The 27,706-nt window shown below is 42.1% G+C and overlaps 1 protein-coding gene across 1 annotated transcript in view; it reads left to right on the forward strand.

Moving 5' to 3' along the window:
- Positions 1-3,283: 3,283 nt before the first annotated feature.
- The window catches only part of PHLPP1 (PH domain and leucine rich repeat protein phosphatase 1), a 146,931-nt gene continuing 122,508 nt past the window's right edge, over positions 3,284-27,706 (forward strand). Inside the window, exons 1-3 of the mRNA XM_054381951.1 lie at positions 3,284-3,305; positions 4,221-4,544; positions 4,912-6,435. Of these exons, the coding sequence (XP_054237926.1) occupies positions 3,284-3,305; positions 4,221-4,544; positions 4,912-6,435 (1,870 nt within the window). The remainder of the gene's footprint in view (positions 3,306-4,220; positions 4,545-4,911; positions 6,436-27,706) is intronic.

A 27,706-nucleotide genomic window follows, 5' to 3' on the forward strand; every position in this document is an offset into this window, starting at 1 on the left:
GTTTCTCTTTCTCAAATTTGTTTCTTCTGTGTATGGCTTTCAGGCATACAGCTAACCCAGTGTCAGATGCTTAGTAATGACTTCTTCATATGTGATGAGAACAAGAAATTTGTGCTGGAGAATGAATTCCAAAATTTGCTAAGATCACAACAGCTCCAGCCTCTGTGAAGATTTCAGCTAAGCTTTGGTCTGCTCTGTTGCTTGGGGACCCTCTGGCTCTCGTAACTCTGGATGTAATACTGTCCACAAAAATAATCTTATAGTTTTGAGATATTCTGGCATTTTCTCGCCATTGTCTGTGGGAAAGTATAATTTGTAATTCACAGAATTGTCAGAGTTGGAAGGGACCTCAAGGATCATCTAGTTCCAATCCCCCTGCCATGGGCTGGGACACCTTCCACTAGATCAGGTTAGAGTTTTGTCATGGATTAATTTATAGTAATCTGCAATTAATTACTTTTTATTCCCTTATTTTTTTGTTGACAACTCTTATAATCAGAAAACTCTTCTTCAAGATTGCCAGATTCTGGTCAGAAAACTGCATATTGCAAACCATTCTGTTTCATTTCACCTGTCTTCCAAACAGCTGTCATCAATCAAACTTGAGAAAGGGCAAATGTATATTTCATCCTTCAGCTTCTTCTTGATAAACATCAATTTCATAAGATCAGCTTCTTAAGTTCCCATGTCTTACAACAGCAGTTAATCCCGATGAAATGTCACAATTCCAGGAGAGTTTAAGGTTATCTATCAGTTACTGGAAAACAGAAAATAGCATAGTTTTCTCATATGCCTGAGAGTTCAATTTAAATATGCATGGACTTACAGATTTCATGGACACTTCTCTGCATAAAGCAAAAATAACCAGACTTGGTACCAGTAACATTTGAAGATGCTGGGTCACTACAGAAACTGCTGCCTTCATATTCAGGAAACTATGAAGAGCAACAGCACAGTCCCTTACTTCCTCATGGTGAAACTCAGGGCTCACAGGATGCTGGGCATCTCACTGCAGTCTTCTGCTTCTCAACAAGTCTGACAAGGCAGCAATCATTCCAACATCTTTTCCACCCTCAGGACTTAGTACCACCACTTTTTCTTTTCCCCCCTTTTTTTTTTTTTAATTGCATAAAGCCCTTCATTAGCAAGGCTGCTGGCAGTGGTGAGTTAGCCTGGCAAGAGGGAGAGCAAGGTCAGCTCTGTCCCTGGCCAGTTCTCCAAGTTGTATTGCAGATGGTGGCTGCTCTTTGGACTTGGAAAGCTTTGGCTTAAATCCAAAGTTGAAGCTACACCAGTCCACCCCACAGAGGACCTAACCCAAGGCTATTTAAATTATCTTAACTATGTATTCTTACTCTATGTGGATTATCTCACCAAAGGAGACAAAAGGAGAGTGTTTAGTCTATCAAAGAGAAAATATGAAGTCTGCCAGGGAACACTACTGCTGCCTACAAGTACCTTGGGGATAAACACTCTGCAGTTAAAAAAAACAAAGCTATTTGAGTCAAAGGGCAATGTAACGCTGCCATGTAGGCAAATGGGTATAAACTACAAGAATTCAGGCTCAAAACTGGAAAGAAGTTTCCAGCAGCAAGGCAGGGTAGCCCTTGAACAGTCTTCCAGTTAGAGCAGAGGACAAATCAGATCATCTTATTTAAAAATGATGTTCAACATGTTTGTCTACCATGTTAGGGAAACCTCACTAACATGTAAGATGTGGTGTCTCCAGTCACAAGGGAGAAAACTGGATGATGCACCAGGAAACCTCTCTTTGGTTCTGTGTTCCTAAGTAACACTGGAGAATCTCTGTTCTGGATTTTTTTCTCTGTGTGTGAATGTTCCAGGTATTTGAAGAACTTAAGAACAGTTTCACTCTCCCTGCTTCCTCCAATAAGAGAAGGGTTAGAAACTGTTTCCTAGAAACTCTTTTATTGAAGTACTACTGTTAAGAATAGTGTCCCCAGAGCTCACTGTGTCCTTTTTCTATGTTTGCACATAAAATATTTCTCTCCCATATATAAATCAGGAGACCTGGAGTAACCTTCATGAAGTAGGTGGCATGAAGGTGGTGCAAGCAGTAGAAATAAACCAGAATATACGAAGCAGCTAGAAACAGAGCTCATTATACTTGGTGCTGCATTCCTGCTGCGTGCTGCTACTGTCAAAGGTTCGGGGCAGCAGTTTAAATCTTTAATGGATAAATGCTGCCTCATCTTCTGTCAGTCTCTGCTCTGGATGTGGTCCTGGCTGTCTCATGCATCAGGAATTCAAAAGACACTTGCTGATGATTGCAACTCCAGATACGGGCCAGTGAACTGCATGGTCAGACCATAATTAATTTACAGATTGTGCTGTTCAGAGAGTGGATGGTTTCCATGTAAAAGTAAAACATCAGCTTTGTTGTTACAAAAACCTTTGAAAGGTAGTCACATATTTCCACTGCACCTTTCTTAGGGAATGCCTCTGTTTTCTGCAAAGTGTTTCACCTGCATGTGCAGGTTATGTGGAAATGTGAAGGAATGTTTTATAAGAAGAGGTAAACTTGAGTTTTTTTATGGTTCTGTTCTATTTATGGTTCCTACATTATACATATGGACTAAAAAACTCTACTAACTAAAAATGTTTCACTAAGGGTTTATCTCAGTGGTGATTTATTTTCTCTAACAGTGGTGTTACTGATTAAGAGTCCCAAACTCCCACTTTATTGCAGTCTACAGAATTTTTGTGGAATATCTGGAAAGATGTTTCACTATGATTTTGCAAAATGTATTAAAAAGAAAAGATTTCAGACAGTTACAGCCCCATCCAACTGGCATTACTCAGCTAAAACATCCTCAAGAGCAGCAGATTTCTCTGAATAAATGCCATAGTATAGTATCCTTACAGTATGGAAACTCACACTTTCATACTGCTAATTGAATTTATCAGATTTTAATTTTCTTTTTTAGAAATTAATTTAAAATCACTTTTTTTGGGGGGGTGGGTGGGTATGAATGTTGCTATTTAGTAGCTGCTTCTAAGCAATTTTCAATAAGTAAGGACTTTTGGTAATTTTAGTCCCTGAAGTACAGTGACAAACAGTACTGAGTTTTCTCAGTGAGTCTACTTACAAAGCAGATCTTTCTTGGTATGTGTGGCTGTCTGTTTGTCTGTCTATCTTCCTATCTGTCTTTCTCACCCACCTTTCCATATCTTTCTCCGACTTGGATCTGAAGAGATCTACCTTCTCAGATGAGAAGATTGCCCCTGCTCAGTGCTTGTGTTCTGCACTGAGATAGCCAACATGGAGAGCATCAGTGGTATGGGTATGGTCACTGAAGCTGCAAAATCGTTTTGAGTATGCTGCCAGGTGGATATTAGCCACCAATTACAGCTAAGCATTGGCATTCCCAGTGAGGCACTACACAAGGGTGACTCTACACAGTATCAGCATTCCAGGTCATACAAGTTTCCCTTGATCAGCTGTTTCTGTCAAATCTTGTGGTAAGTTTTAAAGAATATAGCCACTGAGCATAGGTCAGAGTCCTGGGAATAATTTTAACATGGATTCAGGTATATGCTCTAAGGTGTAGCAGCACAATGTGCTTCCCTAGGACCAAGGGGGACAGGGAACCACTGGATAGAGTCCAACAGAAGGCTACAAAGATGAATAGGGAGCTGGAGCAGTTCTCTTTTGAGGAGAGGCTGAGAGACACTTGTGTCTGTTTAGCCTGGAAAAGAGAGGTCTGAGAGGGGATCTTGTCAATACATATAAACATCTAAGGGGTGGAGGTCATGAGGATAGCTCTGGGCTTTTTTTTTATTTCAGTGGTGCCCAGTGATAAGACAAGGGGCAATGGGTACAAACTGGAACACAGGTCAGTGTGCTTGGACTTAAGGAAGACTTGGAGGGTGAGAGAACACTGGAACAGCCTGCATAGAGAGATTGTAGAGTCTCCTCCTGTGGTGACTTTACAACCAACTGGCCACGTTCCCGTGCAACCTGATGCAGGTGTACTTGTTTTTGCAGGGGGGTTGGACCAAACGATCTCCTAAGGTCCCTTCCAGTTCCTACCATTCTGCGATTCTGTAAGCGAGGGGAAGCGGTGTAATCTCCAGCATATTCTGAGCTCCTGGCCCTACGCTTGGGCCGGTCAGAGGCCTTTGGAAACGGCGGGTGGGGGAGGTGAAAGGACGCCGGACCACGGCCGGATCACGGCTAGGGCTGTAACGCGGCGCAGGGCGCACGGAGCTGCCCGCCGGGCGCCTGCACCAAGGCGGCGCTGACCGTTATGGCGTGACCCCACCGTGGGGGCGGAAGGGCGGCCCTCAGGCACACGAAGCAGCGATCCCCCCGCCACCTGCCCGCCTTCCGGGAAAAGGGCTGGAATACGGCCGCACCCGGCGCGCCTGCCTGGAGGAATGGGACCCGCCTCTCCCGCCTGTAGCCAACGCAAACGGCACCAAGCGCAAAGGGAAACCGAGCAGCAGCGAACAGACGCTGCCGGGACTTGTATTCGGCAGGCGGTCACCTCAAAACTACACTTCCCAGAAAACCCCGTGCTGTGCTGTGCTGTGCTGTGCTGTGCTGTGCTGTGCTGTGCTGTGCTGTGCTGTGCTGTGCTGTGCTGTGCTGTGCTGTGCTGTGCTGTGCTGTGCTGTGCTGCGCCTCCCCTCTTCTCCCTCTCCCCTCCTCCTCCTTCTACCCCTGCCCCCTCCCTGTCTCAGCCTCAGGCGCGGTCACGTTGTGTTTATCGGCGAGGTCCCGCCCTGCCGCGCGAGCGGTGGCGTCATCCCCGACAGCCTCGTTCACTCGGCAGTCCTTGTTGGTGGTGGGGTGGGAGTTGCTTAATATTCATGAGGCGCGGCGGCTGGTTCACTCGCTCTCTGCTTCCTTAATGGCGCTTGCGACAGCTGGGGAGCGGGGCTGAGCCGGGCGCGCGGCGCGAGGGCACCGGCGGAATGCTCCCCGCTGCTACGTAATCCCGCCCGGAACGCGGCGCCGCGCTCCACTCTCCCCCTCAACGACCCGCGCCGGGTTTCCGAGCCGCGCTCCCGGCAGGGCGGCGGCATCCCCGGCCCCGCGGGCAATGGAGCCCGCGCAACAGCGAGCAAATGAAGCCCCATCGGCGGACAGCGGGCGCGGGGATCCGGAGAGCAGCTCCCCGTGCAGGAAGAATCAGGCGGCACCTGGCACGGAAAGCGGCGTAGAACCGTCTGGCGGCGGCGGGCAGCTGGACGGCAAAGGAGTCGGCGGCCCGCGGCGAAGGCGAGGGGTAGCCGGCGGCTTCGCTCCCTCCACGGCGCTGGCGGCCAACGGGACTCCGGCGGCCCCCGGCGGGGCCGGCAACGCCAACTCCCTGCTCTTGCGGCGGGGAAGGCTGAAGAGGAACCTTTCCGTCGCCGCCTCCTCGCCCGCTGCTGCCCACGCCGCCTCGCTAGGCACCCGCAGCTTGGACAGGAAAGCGCTGCTGCTGAAGCCACCCCGGCAGCTGCAGCCCCTGCAGCCCCCGGAGCGGGACTGGGTGCGCCGGGACCTGCAGCGGGGCTGCGTTCACGTCTACGAGCGCCACATGAACTGCTACATGCGCCCGGTGCTCTGCACCCTAGAGACCACGGCGGCTGAAGTGGCCGCTCGGCTGCAGCAGCTCGGCCACCGGGGCGGCAGCAGCGTAGTGCGGGTGTTGGGCAAGGCGGGCGCGGCCCCGCAGCCCCCACACGAGCAGCCGGCGGCCTCCGCCGAGGCGCCTCCCGAGCCCGTGGCGGAGGGACAGCGGCCGCAGCCGGAGGAGAGGCCATGGAGCCGGCGAGGGACGCGGAGCGGTCTGGCCGGAGGAGATTTCGGGGAGGCAGCCCGGCCCGGCCGCTTGCTGCTGGGTGGCAGCACCGAGGAAGGTGACTTGGCCGGCGGCCGGCCGAGCCCGGCACCCTCTGACTTCAGCCCCGGGGCGCCGCCGGCCGAGCTGTACCTGGTGGGGCCGCCGCTTTCCTGCCCCTCCCTTCTGGGGGAGCTGGGGCCGGCCGGCTCCGACACCGAGAGCTTCAGCCCTAGCGCCGAGAGCGTTTCTGACCGGCTGGACCCCTACAGCAGCGGCGGCGGCGGATCGTCCTCCTCGGAAGAACTGGAGGTGGAACCGGTGCTCCCTGACGGGGTGGAAGCAGGTGCGGGGCCGGGCCGGGGCCTCTCTTGCCCCGCGGAGCTGCCCCCAGGGCGGGCGGAGGGGGCGCCGGCGGGCGCGGCCGGCGGGCGGGAGCTACCGGCGGGGGCCGCGCCGGCGGGGCCGCCCGCCTTGTACGTGCAGCTCCACGGTGAGACCAGCCGGCGGCTGGAGGCCCACGAGAAGCCGCTGCAGATCCAGAACGACTACCTCTCCCAGCTGGGTTTCCGAGACCTGTGGCGGGTGCAGGAGGAGGGCATGGACTCGGAGACCGGCTGCCTCATCCGCTTCTACGCCGGTGAGCGGGGCAGGGGCGGGGCGGTGGCCGTTCGGAGGGGGCGACCGGTGGGCGACTGAGTGCTGCCCCTCCGTGGGGGCCGCGACTGGCCCCGAGCCTGTCGTCTCTCGCAGGGACGGTGGCCCTCGGGTGTCGCCGCGCCGTGGAGGGGATGTGCGGGGGAAATCCCCTGCAGTGATGAGCACAGTTGCCCCAAGCCAGCTGCTGGGGGAAGCCGGAATGTTAGTGGCGCTCTGCCCCAAAGCTGAGGCAGTGCCAGAGCAGCACCCCTCCGTCCCCTATAACGCGTGGGTCGTGGAGATCGCTCTCCTGTCGTTTTCAATTTCCAATAGCAGGGCGTTCGTAGTTAATTCATCCTCGATGTACTGTTTTCGCTAACGACGAAAAATGCATCAGTGCTGCTGCTGGGGATGAAAGGTTGCAGGCTGTTTGAAGTGTTTGCAGTATGCCGGCAGCTCACTCACGGTTTAGTTGAGCCGTGTGTTCTGACGTGCTCCGAGACTGCCTGATAACGGAGCCGAGGGCCGGGGGGCTTGTTCAGAAGGGGAAAACTCTGTGCAATTTTGTTCTTGAAATAGTTTGCAACTGTGTAAGGCACGCAGATTCCTCAACTGAGAACGGTGCATTCCTGCAAACAAAGTCCCGTACTTAGCTCTCCGTGTTGTTAGCACTTGAGATCAAATTTCCGATTCGTTAGAATAGCGGGACTTAGCTGAGAGACTGAGCGAGAAGCAAGTCCGGGACGTAGCCTTTGAAAGAAAGGTAGTCAAAACCTTTATAATGAAAAGGCAGAAGTTTTTTAAATGCAGCTTTGCTGTTAAAACTTACAGTACAGAATTTAGGGAATATTGGATGGGAAAGTTAGCTCCCACGTTGTAATTATGCAACCTCGTGCAGTTCTGGAGAGGTTTAAAAATACCTTCCGTGTCAGTTGAAATCGTGGAACTCTTTGGGTTTTAACTGTCTCATCCATCGCTCCAAGAAGGAGAAATTGTTCAATGTCCAACTAAGCATTCAGATACCTAGTAAGTTTTCCTGTGAAATAGATAAATATGATACCCAAAGATAAGGTCATGCCAACAAAGTAGCAAATGCCATCTATCCCCTTGCTGGGTTGGCTGAGCAGAGTGGTCCTTTGCTGAACCTCGAGAATTCAGTGCTTTAGCTCTGGAAAATACAGAGGTTATTCTCTCGAGTGAATTCTGCTGAATGTCAAATAGAGGTGGCGTTGGTAAGGGTGGCAAGGAGAGCAGTACACTAGATAAGTGCCCTTCTTTATTCAGAAGAGAATGTAGGAGTGGTGGCAAGTAGTCAGTTCAGCTTTTCTTCGGGTTTCTTGGTCTGTTGTGTAATGACCCCAATGTAACAAGTGCAGAAGTAGTATTTGTTGAAGGGATTGACATAAATAGCTTTGATATGTTGGGTTAGAAAGGAGCTAAAGTATTTTTTTAGATCATGGAGTTGTGCATATTTCCGTGCTGTGCTGTAGAGGGTGGATGTCAGCAGGTGATGCTGGGAGAGGTGTTGCTTCTTTCATTTCCGATCCCACCATTAATTGGGGATGCACAGACATGTTTTAAAATGGGATAATGGTGTGCTTCCTTTCCTAACAGCATGCATTGCAAAGAAAACACAGTCAGAAAACATAGCTGAGCCTTATTCATAGTTAAGCCCATTTGCATATAGTTTTAATGCATTAAGTAATGTTGATTGTGGACGTTCCAACCCTGTTTTGTTTCAGAGTCTCAACTTGATTGCTATTGTAGCTCATACATTTTGGACTTCCTTGTACAAAACTACTAAATAAACGTGTTTCTATATGCGTACATAGGATTAAATTAATGCAGATTTCTTACGCAAGTTCATATGTTAAGCAGTATGCCTCTGTACTTCAAAAGTGCAGTTTTTTTTGAAATCCTTATCTCTTTAAGTGGATCTGTGATCAACATTTAAAACACCTGTGATCAGGTGCTTGTAGCAGAAGGGTTGCAGCATCTAGTGTACCAGACCAGCCAAAACCAGCTAAGAAAATATTACTGAAATGTAAACATACAGATTTTATGTAACTGTCTTGGCAAGTTATCTCTGCTTCCTTATTTTATATACATACACCCATGTAGACTCCTGAAGATTAAAGAGAGGGAAGGAGAAACACTTAAAAAGAATACACATCAAATTAAACTGAAAAGAAGAGTGGGTTTTGGTCCCAAATTAGGGTGTATTAATTAACAGAAGTACCATTTTTATAAATGATCTTCCAGAATCACATACTACAGAAAGATTTAAAACAGTGATTTCTTATTTGCCTGGGACTTCATTGGTTTAAGCAGCCAGGCTTGTCCCAACGGATAGTGAATCACTAGCATCTCTATCCCTGTAATTTCCTGCAAGCTGTCTCAGTAGGATTTGGTGATCCCAGTCTTATACTGATGTAAAAAGGCATAAACCTAGGCTGGATTTATTGCATTGCTTCTATAAAGAATTCTTTCACCTAATCCTTTTGGAGTGGAGAGAGAAGAGAGCCCAGTGATGACTTTTGGGCTTTTTTGTTTCTGGGGAGAGTTTTAAGATAAGATCATAGAGCCTGTGATTTTACTGTAGGTTGGTAATTTCTCCAGTTGTGGAATCTGGAAAATACAAAAAGATGGCTGGGAGAACTGCGGAGTTAGGATTTTTCTGCTGTGACAAAACAGCTTTCTTACGATGCAGTCCACAAACCTTCTGCAAATGAAATAATATTTTTTTTTTAAATTGCAAAATTCCTAATGTAAAAGCCCCCCAAAAAGTGACACTAGGAAGGTAAAAGTGCTTCTTCTGTGTTGCCTTGGTTTGTTTCAGAATGTGGTTAGTGCATTTTTATTTTGGTATCTCATTTTCTTTGAGTGTCAGTGTAGTTGATTTCATCAGTCTCTTGACACTGATGATTATGCAGATAATACTGTTGCTAAAACAAAATCCTTACAGCTGATCCTACTCCTTGTAACATCAATTCAAGCAGCACTGGGCATTAGTGACTGGTCATGCACATAAACTTTTCCCTTTTGAAATCTGTCTCAACAAAAGACACAGTCCTTGAATTTTGAAAGATTACTCTCTACTTAAAAATATGGTTAAATAACTTTCTGCTGAGATACTACGTTACTGCGTTACAGAACTGTATAAGAATCCATTGTGCAATTACAGTCATGATACTGTCACTGGGAGACTGATTAGGTCAGACTTACTAAACTATTTCTAAAACCATAAGAGTGGCTGTGATCCAGACAGCTTTTCACAGACAAATTATAGTATTCCTTATTGCTTTGTAAAAATGTTTGTAAAGCATAAAGCCACTGGGACAACTTAACTTCTTTGGAGAACAGGTTTTAAGAGGAACGGGTGAGGCTGCTGGGGTTGTTCAGCCTGGAGAAAAGGAGGTTGAGGAGTGACCTTCTCATTCTCTGCAATTACCTGGAAGGAGGTTGTAGTGAGGTGGGGGTCGGTCCCTTCTGCCTAGTAACAAGGGATAAGACAAGAGGAAATGGCCTCAAGCTGCAGCAGGGGAGATTTAGATTGTTTACTAGGAGAAACTCCTTCAGATTGCATATTATAAGAAACTCCTTCACTGAATGAGTTATTAAACAGTGGAATAGGCTCCCAGTCTCTGAAGGTTTAGAAGATGTGATGCTAAGGGACATGGTTTAGCACCAGACTGGGTTGGTAGATAATGGACTTGAAAATCTTAAAGGTCTTTTTGACTCAAAATTATTCTCTAATTAATATATGGAAGGAAAAACAGACTACACCCATCTTGTAATTTTAAAACTGCAAAGCTAGTTACTTGTTTTGAGACCTCAGATAAAAACTGATTGTGGAATCGTATCCAGTACTGTGTTCTGGAGCATCTGCATGGCAAGGAGCACGAATAACGTGACCTTAAAGACTCTTTCTGTACAATGGATGTTAGAGGTGTGGGGTTTGGGTTTTTTTTTGTTTTTTTTTTTTTTGCAACTGAAAGGTGATGTTATTTGTGATTCTGGCATTTGGCTACCATTAGATTCTCTGCTCTTTGATATGACAAAGGCTTTTGCACCTGCTGGTATCACATATATTGCTTTTCAGTAGATGATTGCCTATAGGCAGAATACTAAGAAATGCCACGTAATTAGGGGTGTTAACTTTACAACTGTGTCAGATTTTGTTTGGGAGGAGCTGCTTTTTGCTCATGTGACCTTTTTGAAGGCTGTGAGGAGAAAACAAATCTAGTTTTGTTCATTACAAGTGTTGCTCTGTCAAATATGTAGATAAGAAGATCTAGTGTCAGAATCAGTTGTAGTGATCTAAGCAATTGTTAGGTTGCTTTTTTAAAAACAAAGAAAAAGTACACTTGGTAGTTGGAGTAGCACTAAGACTTTCAGCTATGTGGATGGAAACATGGTTTTAGATGCTTATTCTTGTATAAACCCACTGTAGGACTGGCAATGCTGAGCTTTGTGGATGGAATGTGACATATATTGAATTACTAGGTACTTGCTGTGCTGCTTGGTGAATAACTCTGTTCAGCTATTTAATACATTGGTAAATTCGATTTAAGGTGACCAAGTACAGTTTAAGGGAGGAAAACCAAAGACATACTTCTTAACTGAGGGTGGGAGAAAAGCTGTGCTGCAAAGAGCTGCCTTTGGAGCACTGATTTAGTTCTGAAAACCAGTATCTTATTTGGCATGAAAGAAATTAATTCAAATTAGTGTGAATGCCTGTTTGTTTTTTTTTTTTTTAACAGATGTGATGTGAAAAAAAGGGCAGGAGAGATTTCTGTGAACTTGTCTGAAACTGAAAGAAAAAAACAGTCCCTGCCTAGGGCTTCCATTATCTTGATTCCTCCCTCTCCCCCTTATTTCTCCCCTTTCTAATATATCTTGGATGTACATTCTTTTGCCTTGTAATTATTTGTGTTAGTACCTCCTGCAAAGAGAAGTAATACCTAAAACTTGCCACTTTGGGAAACTCACATTTCAGTCACGTAGTTTGTTTAAATCCAAGTGGGATTTGGTGGGACCAACGTAGTGAAATTTCTAGGCCTGTTCTGCAGGAAAGTTTAAAATGGCTGCAGTGCCTTTGACTTGCTCCACCTGTTCTTGTGCATGGCTTATCTCCTTGCAGTTGGAATGGGGTCTTTCTAAGGTAGGCAGCTTTCAGGGGTCTGAGGATGCATCAGCCTCTCTTTCTGAGCAGGAGGAGCTGTGCAGATAATGCTGGAATGCTGGTGAAACCACAGCTGAGCTTTGGTATGTGACAGCTGTTAAGTACGCTGGCTTTTGCAACTTCTGAAATCTGTTGTACTCCTGTCTAGAATCTATAATTGAAGTATGTGTGAAGTACCAACACAGGCGATTGCTGTGTGATGTATATAAGAGTTACTATATATACAAAATGTGTACTACCTAAATTCGTACATCCTGGTGCTGAATTTCCTCAGTGCTGCAGCACAGAATGCAGCAGCCTCTTTTTTCCCCCCTCGTGTATTTCCATGCTATGCCTCTTTCCATATCTTACCAGCCATTTCCTTGAAGTTTTTTGTTACTCAAGACTGTGCATAGACATCGTCTTGATGCTGGAACTGCTGATACACCTAAAAGCCTTTTGTGCAATTAGAGCATCCATCTGTTCTGTTAGGGCACTGACAGACTATGCATCTAAAGCACTACATGGTTCTTGGGAAGATATTGCTAAATAGTAAGGAAAAAGAAAAAAGTTTGTTCGTTTCAATGTTAGCAACTGGTATGTGCTTCTTAACTACTAAAACCTACTTTGTAATTTTATAGAACAATAAAAAGAGATTCATTATCTCTCTGGAAAAAACCCAAAATCTAAAACATCATAGTTGAGAAGGTCAGTTTGAAAAGTACATGCAAACAGAAATCTATAGAATAGAAGCTTAGAGAGAGAAATTCTGAAGGGTGTTGTTACACTCATCTTTTTAATTTGGATGGGATGGGTACTGTGCCCACTTACTGTACGGTATTTCTCTCTGTGGGAAAGGGGTTTAAAGGGTGGGCGTTTTTGAATTAACTGCTTAAGGTCTTCATATCTTGATTTATTAAAAACCAAAACCACAGAAAGACTGAATTTGTATTTGCATTGGATAGCAGAAGGAAAGATCATTTGAATTAGTTTCCAGTGTTTTGTTATTTCACTGCTTGTGGAATGGGACACACTGGCATTTGAAAGCAGATAGATCTATGCAACGTACTTGTTTTCAGCTTCCCTCAATCTTGTTTTATTGCTCTATTTTAGAACTTTTGCTCAATTGAGCCTTTGCACTCTGGGAGGCTGTATATCTGAAATAACCTTATAAGAAATTTACTCTTTGACCCAGAGAACTGAGTGTTGAGTTCACCTTTGAGTTTTTTTTTTTTTTAAGCCTTTTTTGTGTGTGTGCAGATTCAAATGGAATAGGCTTTGATGATTGGAGTCAGTGCAATTTGTGTGGGGAAACTTAAGTACAAGTGATGAGGTGAAGTGTGGTATTAGTCTCTTCGGTTTTATAAGCATCACTGCCTTGGCCATGCAATTCCAGCTTATTTTTTGCCCTCCTCAAAAATGTTTACTAGAAATGCAACCAACTTAGTCCATGAAAACAATGTATTATAACTTGTTTAGATTGGACTATAAGGCAGGAATTCTGAAACACTAGATGTTTAAGAAACTTCACAGGAAGACCACATGCTCATTTTTAAAAATAATCAATGTCTTGCTTGTGGTAATCATTCTTGAGACTGGAAACCTATGTTAAAATTCTAGCTGCATGGTAATGACAGAGTGTAGACTTGAGGTAGTTGAAGATCTGCAAATTTTAGGTCAAATTTCTTAGAAAATTCTAGATTTTCAGCTTCATGCTTTACTCAAAAATGCCTCATTTTATTCTTTGTGTAACTTCTGTCCTTCAAAGAGCTTTTGGAAACAGCTCCAGCATTACCTTTTTTGGAGGGAGTAATTGTAACATCTTTCACTATAAAATAACTTGCATTTGTAGTGGTGGGGTTTTTTGTTTGTTTTGTGTAGGGGTTTTTGTTTGTTTGTTTTTGTTATTTTTCCCATCAGGCTGGCATTTGCCTAGTGTGTTATATTGACAGATACAATTTTCCAAAAATAACTAGTGGCAAATTCTAATTGAACATTTTTCTGGTTAATATTGAAGCCGTCTTAAGTATTGGTGAATTTTAAACTGAAGTATTTTTATTTATGATATATTTTTAATTTATTGTATGTGTGCTATGTAATAAAATGTTACATGGAAAGAATAATCATCATTTGCCTGTTGGAATGCAGCAGCTGTCCTAACAGCAGAGTCTTATGTGGCTTGTAAATGAATACCGATATTGCGTCTTGTTAAAATTCTATTCAGGATTTTAGGTAGGCAAAATTAAGAGCAAAACCCCATTTTGTGTGGTGTCAGTGATGGCACACCCACTTTGGTGTTTGCTTTTTAAAAACAAAGCACTGGCAGTAATCACCTGTCTGTAAGCCATCCTCTTCTCACACCCTTCACCCCCCCTGCTGTCACAAAATCGTTTAGTGGTGTAAGTTGATAGTCCAAATTATTTATGCCAATTGTTACAATCAGGACTCTCTTTGCTTCCCTGTTTAGCTAAATAGTTAGTCCTGATGCCTGAGACTTTGTGCTCCTTTGGTTGTATTTAAAATATGTGGAAGAATGGCAGTGTTGCAGAATCTCCTTGGGGTGTTTGCACACACACGCCACATCCTCCCTCCCCCCATTATTTAGCGGGCAAAAAATTCTTTGGAGAGCATTGCATTTAAAAATTAAATCTCTTAAATCAGGAGAAAAGATCTCCTGGAGTGAAGAGTCATTCAATTTCACAACATGCCATACTGTTCTTTTGAAGCTTTTTCTGTTGATGGGGAAGTAAAAATTCTTCCAGCTGGCTTTGACTTGTTTGGAGAGATGCTGAAAATACTCATTGCCCAACTAGCAACGTGTTCCTCGGTTTGATAGCTAAGAATAACTATTTACATACTGATGTAAAATACTGAGTTTCTGGGGATTTTTCTCTCCCAATTTTATCTAACTTAGTTCTTGGTGTAGAAGGAAAATAAAATTGTGTAAGTGTGGAAGATTTTGAAAGTTTAACTAAACTCTTTGTGGGCGAGAGGTAAATTTGGCCTTCTGAAGGATATTAATTGTTCCTGGTCTTGTCCAATGGCAATGGGAATCTTCAGACCAACATCACTAGGCTCTGAATTGCATTTAGAATTCTCAAACCCCCATAATAGCCACTTGAACCGGTTCCTCTCATCTGCAAGCACTCCAAGTGCCATGCCAACTTATTTAAATAAAGACAAAACAATGGGCCTTGGTCCAAGGGGTAACTGGAGGAGGAGCTGGAATGCCTTTGAAGTTCAGGACCCTGGGCTGTAGGTGCGATTTACATAGACCTCATTATGTAATCTGAATGCAGTTTCTCTTCCTGTTTGTTCGATTTATGAAGCTTTGTGTCCACAGAGAAAGAGAGATAGTAAGACCTGTAATTAAGATAAGTAGCAGACCACTACTTTTCTGAATGTGTGCTCTGGTGAGGAGAGAATTTTAGATGCAGCATTAAGGGTAGAACAAAACCTGTGGTTCAGACACCTTCAGTCGATGAGAATAATACCAACTCCTTTCCTTTCAAAAAGCTGCATGCTTCTTTAAACAACAACTATGCCTAGTTCAACCTATTTGCTTTAAAATAAATGGTACAGAAAAGCTTCAAGTTCTCCCTTAGCCATGATTCTGCTTTTATGTAAGCCAGTCTTTATCTAAGCAGCTCTCTCATCAGTTTTAAAGCTACCTTGAAACTAGCAAGTTTCTAAGTGGATAGTCAGTTTTCTGATCAGAATTGCTTACAATGGCATTTTGTTGTTCTCAGTCAAGCACTTTTTCTTCCTGTCTGATCCTCTCTAACCTTTTTTTTTTTTTTTTTTTTTTAAGCAGGTAAGTGGTAGCACTGGCTTTGTGGTAAAAGCCTTGCAAGGAGCAAAGCTATGCATGCAATGTACTTGCTCATGAGATGATTGGTGAGGTCTACCAGTGATGACTTATCACCAGTTATTGTATAATTATTGACTCAAATTGTAAGTGATGGAGGAAGCATGTTTTTCCTTTTACTGTGCATTACTTAGTGGGACAGACAGACCTCTAGGGGACAACAGTCTCTGTTAGCAGTCATGTTATTTATGAGACTTAATTATGTCTGAGACAACCTAATGTTGTATGTCACAATTGGATCTCTGCATCTGTGTGTATTTGCTATCATGCTATAAAGCTGGACTGTTGGAATAAATAAGTTAAAGGCAAAATCTTACAAATGAAGTTGTAGAACATTTGGAGGGAGGTTAATGTGTATAGTGTACTGAGATTAACAGGCTAGGACAGCTTGATTTGTTCTTGTATCAGTATTACCTGGCTATAGATGGTTTGCAGGTTGCTTGATCATCCTGTATGTGTGGGAGATGCAGTTTAACATTTCAAAAATAACAACAGGAGCTTGTTGAAAGCTGTGTAGTATGTAAGTATATGACAGGTTGGTGTTTTTTTCTTTGCTTATTTTGGTTTTGGGTGGTGGTGTTTCTTCCTCCCCCTGCCACCTCCTGTTTCAGTCCTACAGTAAAGGATTCTTAATGTACCGTCTTGGCACAGTAAAAAGCTTGGAGCTCATAGTGTGGTTTTGTGGATTAAAATTTCAATGATTAGAAGTAGACCTGAGCTTATATTCTCTCAGTGCAAGCAGTTAACTTCTTCTGTCTTGGGTGTTGTAGCTAATAAAAGAAAGGATTGGCTGAAAATTACGATTTCTGAACTCTTTGAAGTGTTTCAGCTCTGTGAAGTGGTTGGTATGTTTTTTTTTTTTTTTTTGTGACGTGAAATTCGTGTCCCATGTCTGTATTAACCAAAATAGAACACATAGTCTGTATATTCTGTGTGAATAAACTGAAGACAGGTATGATGTATTTCGGAATATTAAATGCAGAAAACGTTTCCATCTCATAGCTTCCAGAACAATGATACCATCTGTATAAGTGTATTAATTCCTCTTAAGACTGGACTATAGCACTGAGAACTGCTTGGTTTGGGTCTCTTTAATCCTCTTAACCAAATGACAGTTTTAATTCTTGCTAATTAAATTACATGAGAATACATTAAATTATTTTATTTTGCTTTACAGATTCTATTTTGCAATCATCTCTTGTGAGAAAAGTGTTTTTAATGTTTCTTTTGTGAATCAATGTGATAAAATACTGTAGTTTATTTAATTTATTTTGCAACTTCCATCTTTTTCCTTTGTAATTGAAACCTAGAGTGAAAATACGTTGTTAGTATCACTAGCTATTGTAGCACAAAGATTAAGATGCTTTGTAGCCTGCAGTGGACTAAGTCATATTTCTTCTGTCAGTGTCAGAACGTGTTTCTCTGGAGAAAATGGTCTATTAGTGCCTGGTATATATAATACTGAATTTGCAGCACTGGGTGGGATGTGATCCTTTGTATAGTGCTTTGCTGGAGCGTGAGCAGCTTCGGTAGTTCTTACTGCTTCAGTTTTGCATTAATAGGAAGTGTATTTTGAGGTCCTGTCAATTAACTGATAATATTTACACTATGGGAACAGGAGAGTGTAGATTTGTCACCATAGTTGTGAACAGCACTGTTTTGAGAATGTCAGCAGATTGCAAAGCATAGATCAACAACTGTAGATCCTTTTAGCTTAGAATACGTAGCTAAACCTACCCTCCCCTTCTCCTTCCCTTTCTCCCTCGCACCTCTCTCCCCTATTCTTTCCCCTCCCCTGTCAGATTTCTGAGTGCATTTGCTCCTTGCTAGTTATAAAGGGAAGATAGCATGGTTGGAAAAAAGTAGGTTTTGTCATCTCATTGTTTGTCTGCTGTAGTTAGTCTTATTAATGTGCATGCTTTATTTTTTTTTTTTTTTGTTGAAGTGAAAAGAGGATTTGAATGCTGATACAGTGCTTCTAGTCAGGGGTTGAAAGTACAGAGGCAAATACAGTTGTAGCTTGCTTGCATGTGTTTCCCAGCACATGAAGAGCCAAAGTTTAGGGAAAAAAAAAAAAAGGAAAAAGAAAAAAGTAATCAAGCAGCATGGTTTGTCTCAAACTTAGGTGGTGAAGGCTCTTGCCTGCAAGGTAGAGCAGTGTCTCTGTCACTATCGTCAGCTCTGCTGGGTGCTGGCAGAAGCGTGGTGGTGACATCACCCTGAGGAGAAGGGAGAAGGTTAGGCAGTCACTGGGCTGCTTGTTCTGCGCAGGCACTCAGGAAAGGGTTTCTTTCGTACGCTGTCTAATAGATTCAGCCTTTTATTTTATAATATAATTAAATAACCAAGCCTTTGTGCAGCTCCTGAATTCCTTTAATTTAGCGGCAGCACAGAAGCTGAATTCAGCGCATTCATGGGCCTGTACTATCTCCCTGACTACTTGCCAGGTCTATTCATGCTGTTCTGAGTGCAGGAAGTTCTCACATTCATGCAGGGTTGGGAGGGGGGCGTGGGTGAGAGGCGTTGTGTGGTTAGATTTTTTTTTTTTACTTTTTTTTTTCTTTTTCAAGCAAGGGAAATGGTTATAAGGAAAATTCTTCAGTGATTCCCTGGGACCAATTTACCAACTGTTAATCTGTGAGTAAATAATGGGAACAGTTTATACACTTGGCAGCTCTTGAGAAAGAGCAAAGAATCATGAGAAGTTCGCAGTCCACAGCCCCAAGATAGCTGAATACTTTGGTATGTTAGGATTGGTCTAAACAGGGATAGGCCAGTACTTTTTTTGTTTGTTAGCACATATAATCTTACGTATTCTGAAGTACCGAGTTTGAGGAAAACTTTCCTCTGGCATGTAGGAGCTGGCTGCTTATACTGAACATGCTGAAGTTAAATAATTTTTTTTTCTATTTGGATTTTAATGCTCTGGCCAATACATCTTCTTTTACAGACACATAACTAATGCTCTTTCAAGGAATTTCACTTGCTGTCTAGTGAGGAGGAATCTGGTAACAGTGGCTTTCCTTTGGTTCAAGGAAAGAGTAGAGGCAGGACAAGAAGGTGAAACAAACCTGAGAAAGCAGTGACCAAATCAAAGCAAGTAGACGGGAAGTACAAAATGCTTTGTGAACTTAAGTATTCATTTCACTTCCCAGGAACTCTCTGTCCCACATCTCTAATCTGTGGTATCTAATCTTTAGAACTAGAGACCACAGTGACAGGCTTAATTGACATGTGTAGAGTGCACAGGAAAAAGGAAAGTGACTTCTGAGTGTGGGTTTTCTGCTGGTACAACTGATGGATTGAGAAATTTGTCGCAATGTAGGCTATGTCAGGTATTCAACAGGCTGCATTTTCACCAAAATAAGCAGAATTGGGGTAGTACAGACGTTGCTGCAGAGTTAATGTTCACTTGTGAACTTGTGTGTCTGGATCCTCTGTTGGAAATTGGAAAGAGAAGTGCTTGAGAGAACAGTGAATGTACGCCATTTGGTAACTGGGCAGGAAAGTCCATAGCTGAAAACTTTTTTATGTAGACAGGGTGAGCTATATGTAACATGTTCCATCTGGAAACTGAATTGGAGATGGGGAGCCCAGAGTTCATCTCTCTGGCTCATAGGACACACTCAATACACGTTTTTATGCTGGAGTATAAAAGTTGCAACCCAGTCCCTGTACCAGTAATGTATTACAAGTATCTTAATGCTAATCACCTTTATAAGATTCCACCTTTAATGGGATTCTGACATGCATAGGACATAATGATTTCCCTCCTAGGAGACTTAATTTTACTGTGATGTTTTCCTACAACTTCCTGTTCTCTGACCACTGAAATAGGTTATTGAGTTGCATTCCTTTCCTTTGTAATCTCTATAAGGAAAAGCACTGCTTTTGTACTCTTGACAGTGAGTATTTGGACTTTCTTTGCCCTTTTCTGTTTCCAGCCTTTAACTTGCATGTGTTTAGACATCCATCTTTCCATGTCTCTCTAAGTGTTGTGAACGAAGTAGCTTTTTTCAGGTGCCATAGTTTCTGGAATTGCAGTGTTAAGAATGTTCATGTATGGATTATGGCACATTACCGCATGTGCAACTGTGTAAAAGCAATGCCAAACGTCTGGATTGTTAGAGCAAAAACTGGGAAATAAGGAGTGTAAAATTACTGCCATTTGATAGCCTCTTCATATTGCCTTTTTTTCTTTAGAACTATGCGGTTCAGTCTCTGGTTTGTATTACAACTAGTGGTGGTGAAAATCCCTGTCAGCTTTTGCCTTTTAAAACAATTTAGCATTTTCATCTATAAAAGTACTGTGATGGGTTTGCTTTTTACAGGTTTGTATAAAAACTTTTGATTGCCTGTATGTATAAACTAATATAAAAGGTTTTAATTTCTTCAGAGTTCAGAAAGTAACTGAATTTATTTGCGAATCCAGTTTCATAAGAGCGCTAGAAAGTGTATGAAAGCACATGCTTGCTTCAAGACTGGTTTTCTATATATATATATTTATTTTTTAATCTTGTTGAAGTCTTCAGCAAAATGAAGATAGAAAGCATTAGTTATTGCACACGTTCTTGAGTAGTGGAGGAGGAATGTCAGTTGAGGGAAGGTTTGCAAATCAAAACTCCTGTTTTAACAGAGTTTTATTGCTTGGAAATGAGAGCAAATTATGGATCAATGTTGGAGCAGAGTGGACAGTGGAGAAACAGAGAAAACAAAGAGAGCCTTGACTGTTTTTAAAGTAGCTTGTTTCTGCTTCCAGAATATAAAATTTTGAAGAAAAGGTAATTATCTTTTAAAGTCTTAACTGTTGTAAGAAGAGAGCTGTGCACCATGGAAAGTGTAATTCCCTTCTCTTTTCTGTTGTTATAGCATGTTATGGTGAGTTAATGACTGCTGTTGCAAAATAGGATATTTGAACACCTGTAACTACGCTATTGCTCCTCCTAGCTGTAAGAATTGAGTAGATGAATGCTCAAGAGTCACCCTTTGTCCTTTAATGTCAAGTCTTTGTTTCTCTTTTGGCTTATGTAAGCGAGTTGAGCATTTGCCATAAGATGCTTTTTGCAAGATTCTGCTGCCTGTAAGTATTGGTCCCCATAGGACTGCGTTGTATCCTCTGCCTTTCTGTTATGGTATGAGGGACCTACCACACAGGTAAACTAGCACTCATGCTAGTGTGGATGAGCTTTGCATGTAAAAATGTGCTTTTTAATGAAAGCCACTTCTTGTATGTCTCATTTTCCTCACCATCAGTGGTGTAGGGTTTGTTCTGTTGAAATACGCCCTTCTAAGATTAAGCTTGTCAGTGTGTGTTGATCAGAATGTTGTAAGATAGTAATTAATGCTGTAGTCATCATGTGAATGGAAACTATTTCTTATATATCTAGATACTTAAGAGGATAAAATTAGGCTTTGGAATTTCTGTCTGGTCCTGTTTAACTTAGTCAGCTCTCAGACACACTTCTATTATGGTAATAATGGTTATCTGCCATTGTTTTACTTGTAGTGTCAGTGCTGCACTGTCCTTTGCAAGAGTATAATGTGCAAGTTTGGGCAATCAGAGGTTATGTTGTTTTGGTCTGTCATCCAGCAAGTTTACATTTATTCAGTTCCCTTGTGAGCTTATAAATTGTTGTTGTTGTTGTGTAGCATCTTTCTTGAAAATGTTTTAATATTTCTACTTCAGACCTTGGAAGTTGGAAGGTACAGTATTATAGGCATATATAAATTCACTATTCTTCAGTGCTTGCATTTTATGATGAGTATAAAAGATACTGTTTTAGCTGGGACTCTAACTTCTGGAATTTTCATGTCCATACATGTTTTTGTGGGGAAAAAACCTGTAGGCAACTCTAGTGGATGCACCATGTTGCCTGTCTGTTCTTAGAAATCATTTAAGAATGCTTTAGGCTAGATGGTGAAATCTGGGGCATTTGTTTCTCCTCCATATTGCTGAAAATTGTGAGCAACATTATTTAGCTCACACATTTCTCCCATAGTTCTGATCTTAAAACTATGTGGGGGGAAATGCTTAATTCTGTTTTTTCTTTCATTTTTGCTGTTTAATCTCTGTCAATAAACATTCCTCAAAAAGAGGTAATGCTAAATTCTTGAAGTTAAATACTAGGAGAAAAAAAGGTGACAAGGGATTGTTTTTCAATGGCTACCTATGAAAGGGAAGGAAACACGATGGTTTGACAAGTGGTAGCCCCAAGCAAGGTAGATTCCAGAGGTTGTTGAAGTGTGAGCGTGATAAGAGAATAGTCTCTCAAAGCTATACATTCTGTTCAGCTTTGCTGCAAATAAAAGCACCGAAATCTTTGTACCAATAGTGCTCGAGTGCAAAGTTCATTCTGTACTGAAGCTTTTCACCTGCTACCATGCAGTTGTCTAAGGCAGTATTCTTCTGTTTTAACTGACATCTGTCCAGAAATGGGTTCAGGTTGTAGATGTTAGCACAGCTGTTTGGTGTGGCCTTGATGTTGGAGCTTAAAGTTGTTTGCACTCACTAGTTGCCAGGCTAAATCATCTAAAACTCCAGTGGTTGCAAATGCCATGTTTTAATAAAACCTCTTGTTAGTTTCTAATCCAGTACATGATTAATTACAAGAAATCATTGGAGCAGTATTCCAGCGTCTTAATTTGCTGAGGAATCAAGTTCTTGCTTGTAAGCGTCAGCTTTTTCTTTCCCTTCATTTCTGCCTAAATAAACCCTCCAAAACGTTGCAACTGTGAAGATTCTAAAAGTAAAATTCAGAAGGAAAAAAGATAGGATGTAGGAGGGAGTTGAAAGGCAGAAATAAACAAGAAAAAAAAAGTAAAATCTTCTTTTAACATCTTTATCTTAAAGCTTTATTTCTGTCTGGCTTCATAACAGGCTAGGTAAACACCACTGGTGAAGTATGTTATTCTAATTTTTGTGCACTTTAAACCTTAATCAGAATTCAGAGCGTTGCTTCCAAGCTCAGAGGCAATTATCTAGATTACTGAGATTAAATATTTGTGATTGTTGGGAGTTTTACTGCAGCTTTTTTTAGCTCTGTACTTTCTACTGCAGAAGAAAAAAAACACAGTAATAGGCAAGGGCATTGCTGTTGTGATTTTAGGGACAGGCAGGGCAATGCAGAGAACAGAAACAGAATTTTCTGTGGGAGAGACGGTGTAGGCTGTTCTGCCATCTCAGTTGCCCTATTGCCTGTTTAAAACCCACTTATTTGTAATTGAATAAAAGAGCTGTTTTGGTGTTTTGTTGTTGTTGTTTTTTTTTTTTTAATAATGTGCCTTCATTTGCAGCAAGAGAGATTATTTTATGTGTGTGTGTGTTGTTTTGTTTTTTTTTTTAATTTGTTAAAATTTCTTTTAATTAAATTGCTGCTGAAGAGACCTTGCATACTGCCCTGATCTGCTGCTGTTGGTGGCTCTGGAGTCTCTCCTGTTTGCACAACTTCAGGGAAATCTGGCCATTGAGAGTCAAAGGGATGATCTGGGCTGCATGAGAATGAAATCTGTTTCCTTTCAAGGGATTGCAGTGCTGAAGACAGCACTCTGTGACATTTCCTCTAGAAAACTTCTGGAAGCAACTGTTTTCTTAAGGCCTGGGTTTAGGTGGGAAGTTCTGCCCAAGTCTTCTGGATATCCATTAGAAGGAGAGCACATTGTCTTATGCTGAGCATGGTTAAGTAAAATGTATGTGATCTGTAACTTCAAGAATCTTGTTACTTAATTTTTTCATCATGTAGAAATATGCCATAATGGGCTAAGCTTTCTGGAAGAGGCACCTTTCAGTTGTGTATGTGGCCATGCTGGCTTGGTTTTTATTGTGGTGGTGTATGTAACAATTTTGTGCTCTGTTAACATCATCTCTTTGCCTCTTCACTGTGGACTAATACGCAATATTTTTCCCCTCCCAAGACTGGCCAGTCTTTAAAATGATTGATGGCAGAATTGCATGTCAAGGAACTTTTAAAATTGAAAAGTCTTCTCCTTTCTTTCTGATCTTCAGTTGCAGTAAAGAGACTTTGCCTCAGAATTGCCTTGGAGGGGTGCCTGATGTTGAGCTCTGTGCAGTTGAATTTGTATGTTTGCATAGGCCTGATGCTGCTCACTAGAGCATGCTGCTTGTAGAGTTGACTTCCATAGGCAAATTCTTACATCCTGATGTGATGTAAGAATGTTTTGGGGGATCATATGTATAGTGTTCCGCAGGCAGTGCTTCTCTTCGTCTCCTTTTTGCAATATTGGTATATTGGGGCTACAGAGAAGTCTTAAAATAAATGATTGTCTGTTACCTGCACTTGTGGACACCTGCATAGCTGAAGGAGTAGCTGTGTCTAATTGTCCTCTTGTGCATGTACGTTTTGTTACTAAAGAAGTTCTATTTAATGAGAACTGCAAAATCAGATGATACTGATGTGACATTGCTTTTAAAACACCTTTAAAAATCTTGGTTTTTGAAATGTCTTAAGAGTTTGCCTTTATCTCCAACAGTTGTTGAATTCTCACATGCTTCTAACAAGCATTCTTAAAATTAAATGTGTAAATATTTTATGCTATAAAATGGGAGTGTCTTCCTGTGCCTTCTGCTGCATACATCAAATCCACCTATTGCAGACGATTACTCTGTATAAAGTATGATAATAATGTTACTTTAGCACTAATAAATCAAAAGCTTTAAATTCCAGGCTCCTTCGTGTTTGTTAATTCTAATGCCTGGGTGCTGAAAAAAAGGCAAGTTGCCTGCAGTTCAGTGACTAGCTCTTGAGGGGGATACACAGGGTAAAGCTAGAATGCAACATTCATAGCGTCTTTGAGAACCTTCTGTCAGCTAGGCTTTTTTTGTGTAGGAATCATAAAATGTGTGTAAAGGCTGCAGATAAAAAACTTGCTTTTTAAAACAAAGGGAACAGCATCAGTGTGATGGGCAAAAAGAACTTAGTGTCATAGTACCATAGTATCGTAGTACATTAGAGGTTGGAAGGGACCTCCAGAGATCAAGTCCAACCCCCTGCCAGAGCAGGATCACTTAGGGTAGTCCACACAGGAATGCATCCAGGTGGGTTTGGAAAGTCTCCAGAGAAGGAGACTCCACAACCTCTCTGGGCAGCCTGTTCCAGTGCTCTGTCACCCTCACTGTAACTTGTTGTCTTACTTTTAAGAAGTTCATCAAGGAGGAAGTTGATCTTTCCTTTCCTTCTCCTTTCAAGTGCTGGATTGCCACCTTGCACACGAGGTTTGCTAGTGTGTTATTAGTGTTTTGAAATCTGTTTGGCTCTGCAGAAGGCTTCCTTACTATGAGTGTTGCATGATGTGTCATATCTAAAGAGAAGATTTTTTTTTTTTAAATTTTTAAATGACAAAATTGAACTTGTGATGTGGAGGAATCTGAAATAAATATGACCGTACTTCTAAACACAAAAATCGAAGGTTAAGCCTGAATGCCCTAGCTTGCATAACTTCTAAAGACTTAAGCTCCAGGCATAAACAAAGCAATCCATCCTGTTCTTCTCCAAAGGAGCACTTGGTGCAGATTAGAGAATTGCTTTAGGGTAACTTGCACAGTACTGGTAGTATCATGTTGACATATCTACTGGCATCCTCTGAATCCAGAGGTCAGTAAAAAAGACTCTTAAGTAGGAGAAATTGGTATGATATTAGGAGGCTGATTAAAACTAAGCATTTTGCACTGCTACAGCTTGGTTTCTCCACTGTGCAGGTGGCCGAAATGTTTGGAAGAAGTCTTTTTGCTTTGTAGTGTGTGTTTGTTTTTCCTGGGAATCCCTTTGAGAAAAAGTTTCTTCTGGCCTGCCTTGCTGGAAAAGAAAGCAGAGTACCAGACAGAAAATTACTCTGCAGGAAAAAGTCATCTATCTTAGATTTTTCTGAGTTCCATGTTTGAGCTAAGTATCTGGGTGTTATTTTGTGGCATGGGGATTTTTTTGGGAGAGATTAAAAAAGCCTTGTTTTGGGTAGTATTACCTTGCTGAAGCTGGTTTAAAATGCATCAGCTTGTGTAAGTTGACCAGTTACTAAGTAGTATTGCTGTGTAACTGCTTTTGCAGCAGTTTTGTTGACATGCAGATGAAATGCTCACACAGAGTTGACTTCCAGAGTAGGAAGTGTTAGCTGTCAAATGTGAATTTTTAAACAAAAATTAAAAATGGGTGGTTGTTTTTATGCTGATCAGATGTTGCAGTACTTAAGTGCTGTTGGATATATTCTGTTATGTGTTCTCCCAGATGCATAGTTAAATTGAAAACAGCTTGCTTGGCTAATGGGCCAACAGGATATTTTGGGCAGATGTTTTAACGGGATGATTTTTTTTTTTAAATTCAGTCTACAGACACTGTTTTGAAAGAAGCTGGGCTTGTTTGTTTAAAGTATTGCTCCAGAACTTCATAGCAGAACACCATTCACCGCTCCAGAAGCACACTTCCCACCCCTCCACCCTCACAATTGACCTTCAGACTAGAACCACAATGAATTGGTGGTGGTTACCTGTTTATTCTTATGCTAAGAAGGAAAAACATTCAAGCATAAAGACATGGGGGTGGGGAACAGAGGGATGGACTAAGAGGCACAGAAAAGAAAAGAGGGATGTGTCGTGTTGTCCCTTTTTCCTTCCTGATCTCCGTTATGAGCTCTATCGCAAAGGCTAGAAGGAAACTCTCCTAAGGTGGTATTGGTTAAGGTGTTTATATATAACGGGAAAAAGAAAACTGTGGTTTGGTGATCCTCTCAGAAGTACTGCATATAGTGCTAGTTCTGAGTCTTCCTTGAATGTGGGTGACTATTGTAGGAAAGGAATACTTCAGGTAATTGAGGAGGTAATTTAAAAAGTTTCTGGGGGTTTACTTTTACCTGCTAGCAAAATAGAGATTGAGGATGATTTGATCTAGACCTAAAAACCTGAATATAATCCAAAACTCAAAAGTGCTTTTGTCCCATCTAACACAATGTCATTTCAGCCACATGTGAACTGAACTGTAATATAAGCAAAATAAATGTGATTTGACTCTGGTGCAAGTGAAGATATGTTAGAAGTACAACAGTCTCAAAATTTCTCAGCAACTTCATGTAATGAGATTTTTTTTTTTTAATTAGTCTGCCTTGGAAACAAATGAGTTGTGCAGGAGAAAAGTGGACTTTAGTTTGAGCATGTTGTACTGTCTTGTAGATGCTAATGTCCTCTCGTAGTGCTGCCCTACTCCATTACATTTAATATCTTTCTCATTCTAAAATATGGTTCTCAATTTTTTTTTCTGCTAGAGAGTAAATGTATTGGAGATTACTCTGCTATCAGTGGGATGAGTTTTACACTATTAAAAGTATCTTGATTATCAGGTAAGGATTAGCAAATTCTTTCTCGAAGGAAAGACTTTTTTCAGAGAAGGATGTACTTTCTTTGCCCAGCACAGGAGTCAAATCACACTGAAGAAATGAAAAAAAGCTTTTGGGGCATAAGCTACCTCGGTCTTATATTTGTGTTCCCGCTGAATTACTTGCTCTGTTCAGCTGTGGTCCCACTATCCTTGCTTCTTGGTCTTATGTGAGTTACGTAGCACTAGGACTGTGTTCATTGCCTTTTGCAACCTCAAATCCAGTTAGTTGAGTTTTGCCTTTCCTAATGCCATCCCTTCTGACCTGGGCAGTGCTTCCCCAGCTCTGCCACCTTTCCTGAGCTGTTATGCTCTTCATAACTGACTCCCAGGGAATTCCACTTACTGGTTCTTCTTCCACAAACCAGAGTCTGCTTTCTTGAAGTTTAGGGTCTGTGCTCCACTGCTGTCCTGCCTTCAGGATCTCAGACTCCAGCATTTCAGTCACCATAACCACAATTACTGTAGATTGGTTGTAAGCCTCTTCGGTAAACAGCAGATCAGGTAGGTAAGTGATAGGAATGTGTGTATTGAAACTTGCACAAAGTGACTGAACCTGGGAAAGTCAGATTTCATATGAGGTCATTTGTGAGTGTTTCTGATGTCACTGTTTGAAGCAGCAGCACTGGAAGCATTTCATTATCAGATTTGCTTGTAGGATGTTTCTCTGACTTCTAGTTAACTGTTGTAGATTGACTATGTCCATTTAGTAGCCTACTTCTGCTCTGTTTCCTTTTGCCCTATCTACAGGAAGTAATTGGTGAGTAATGCCACATTTTGCTTATTCCTTTCTCCCCGTCTTCCAGTGTAGTTTGCCTGTTGTGTAACAGTGGTTGTTCTGGTGTGTGAATTTTCTGCTGTTGTA

The sequence above is a fragment of the Indicator indicator genome, chromosome 6 (genome assembly GCF_027791375.1).
Source record: "Indicator indicator isolate 239-I01 chromosome 6, UM_Iind_1.1, whole genome shotgun sequence".
In the NCBI taxonomy this organism is placed as follows: domain Eukaryota; kingdom Metazoa; phylum Chordata; class Aves; order Piciformes; family Indicatoridae; genus Indicator; species Indicator indicator.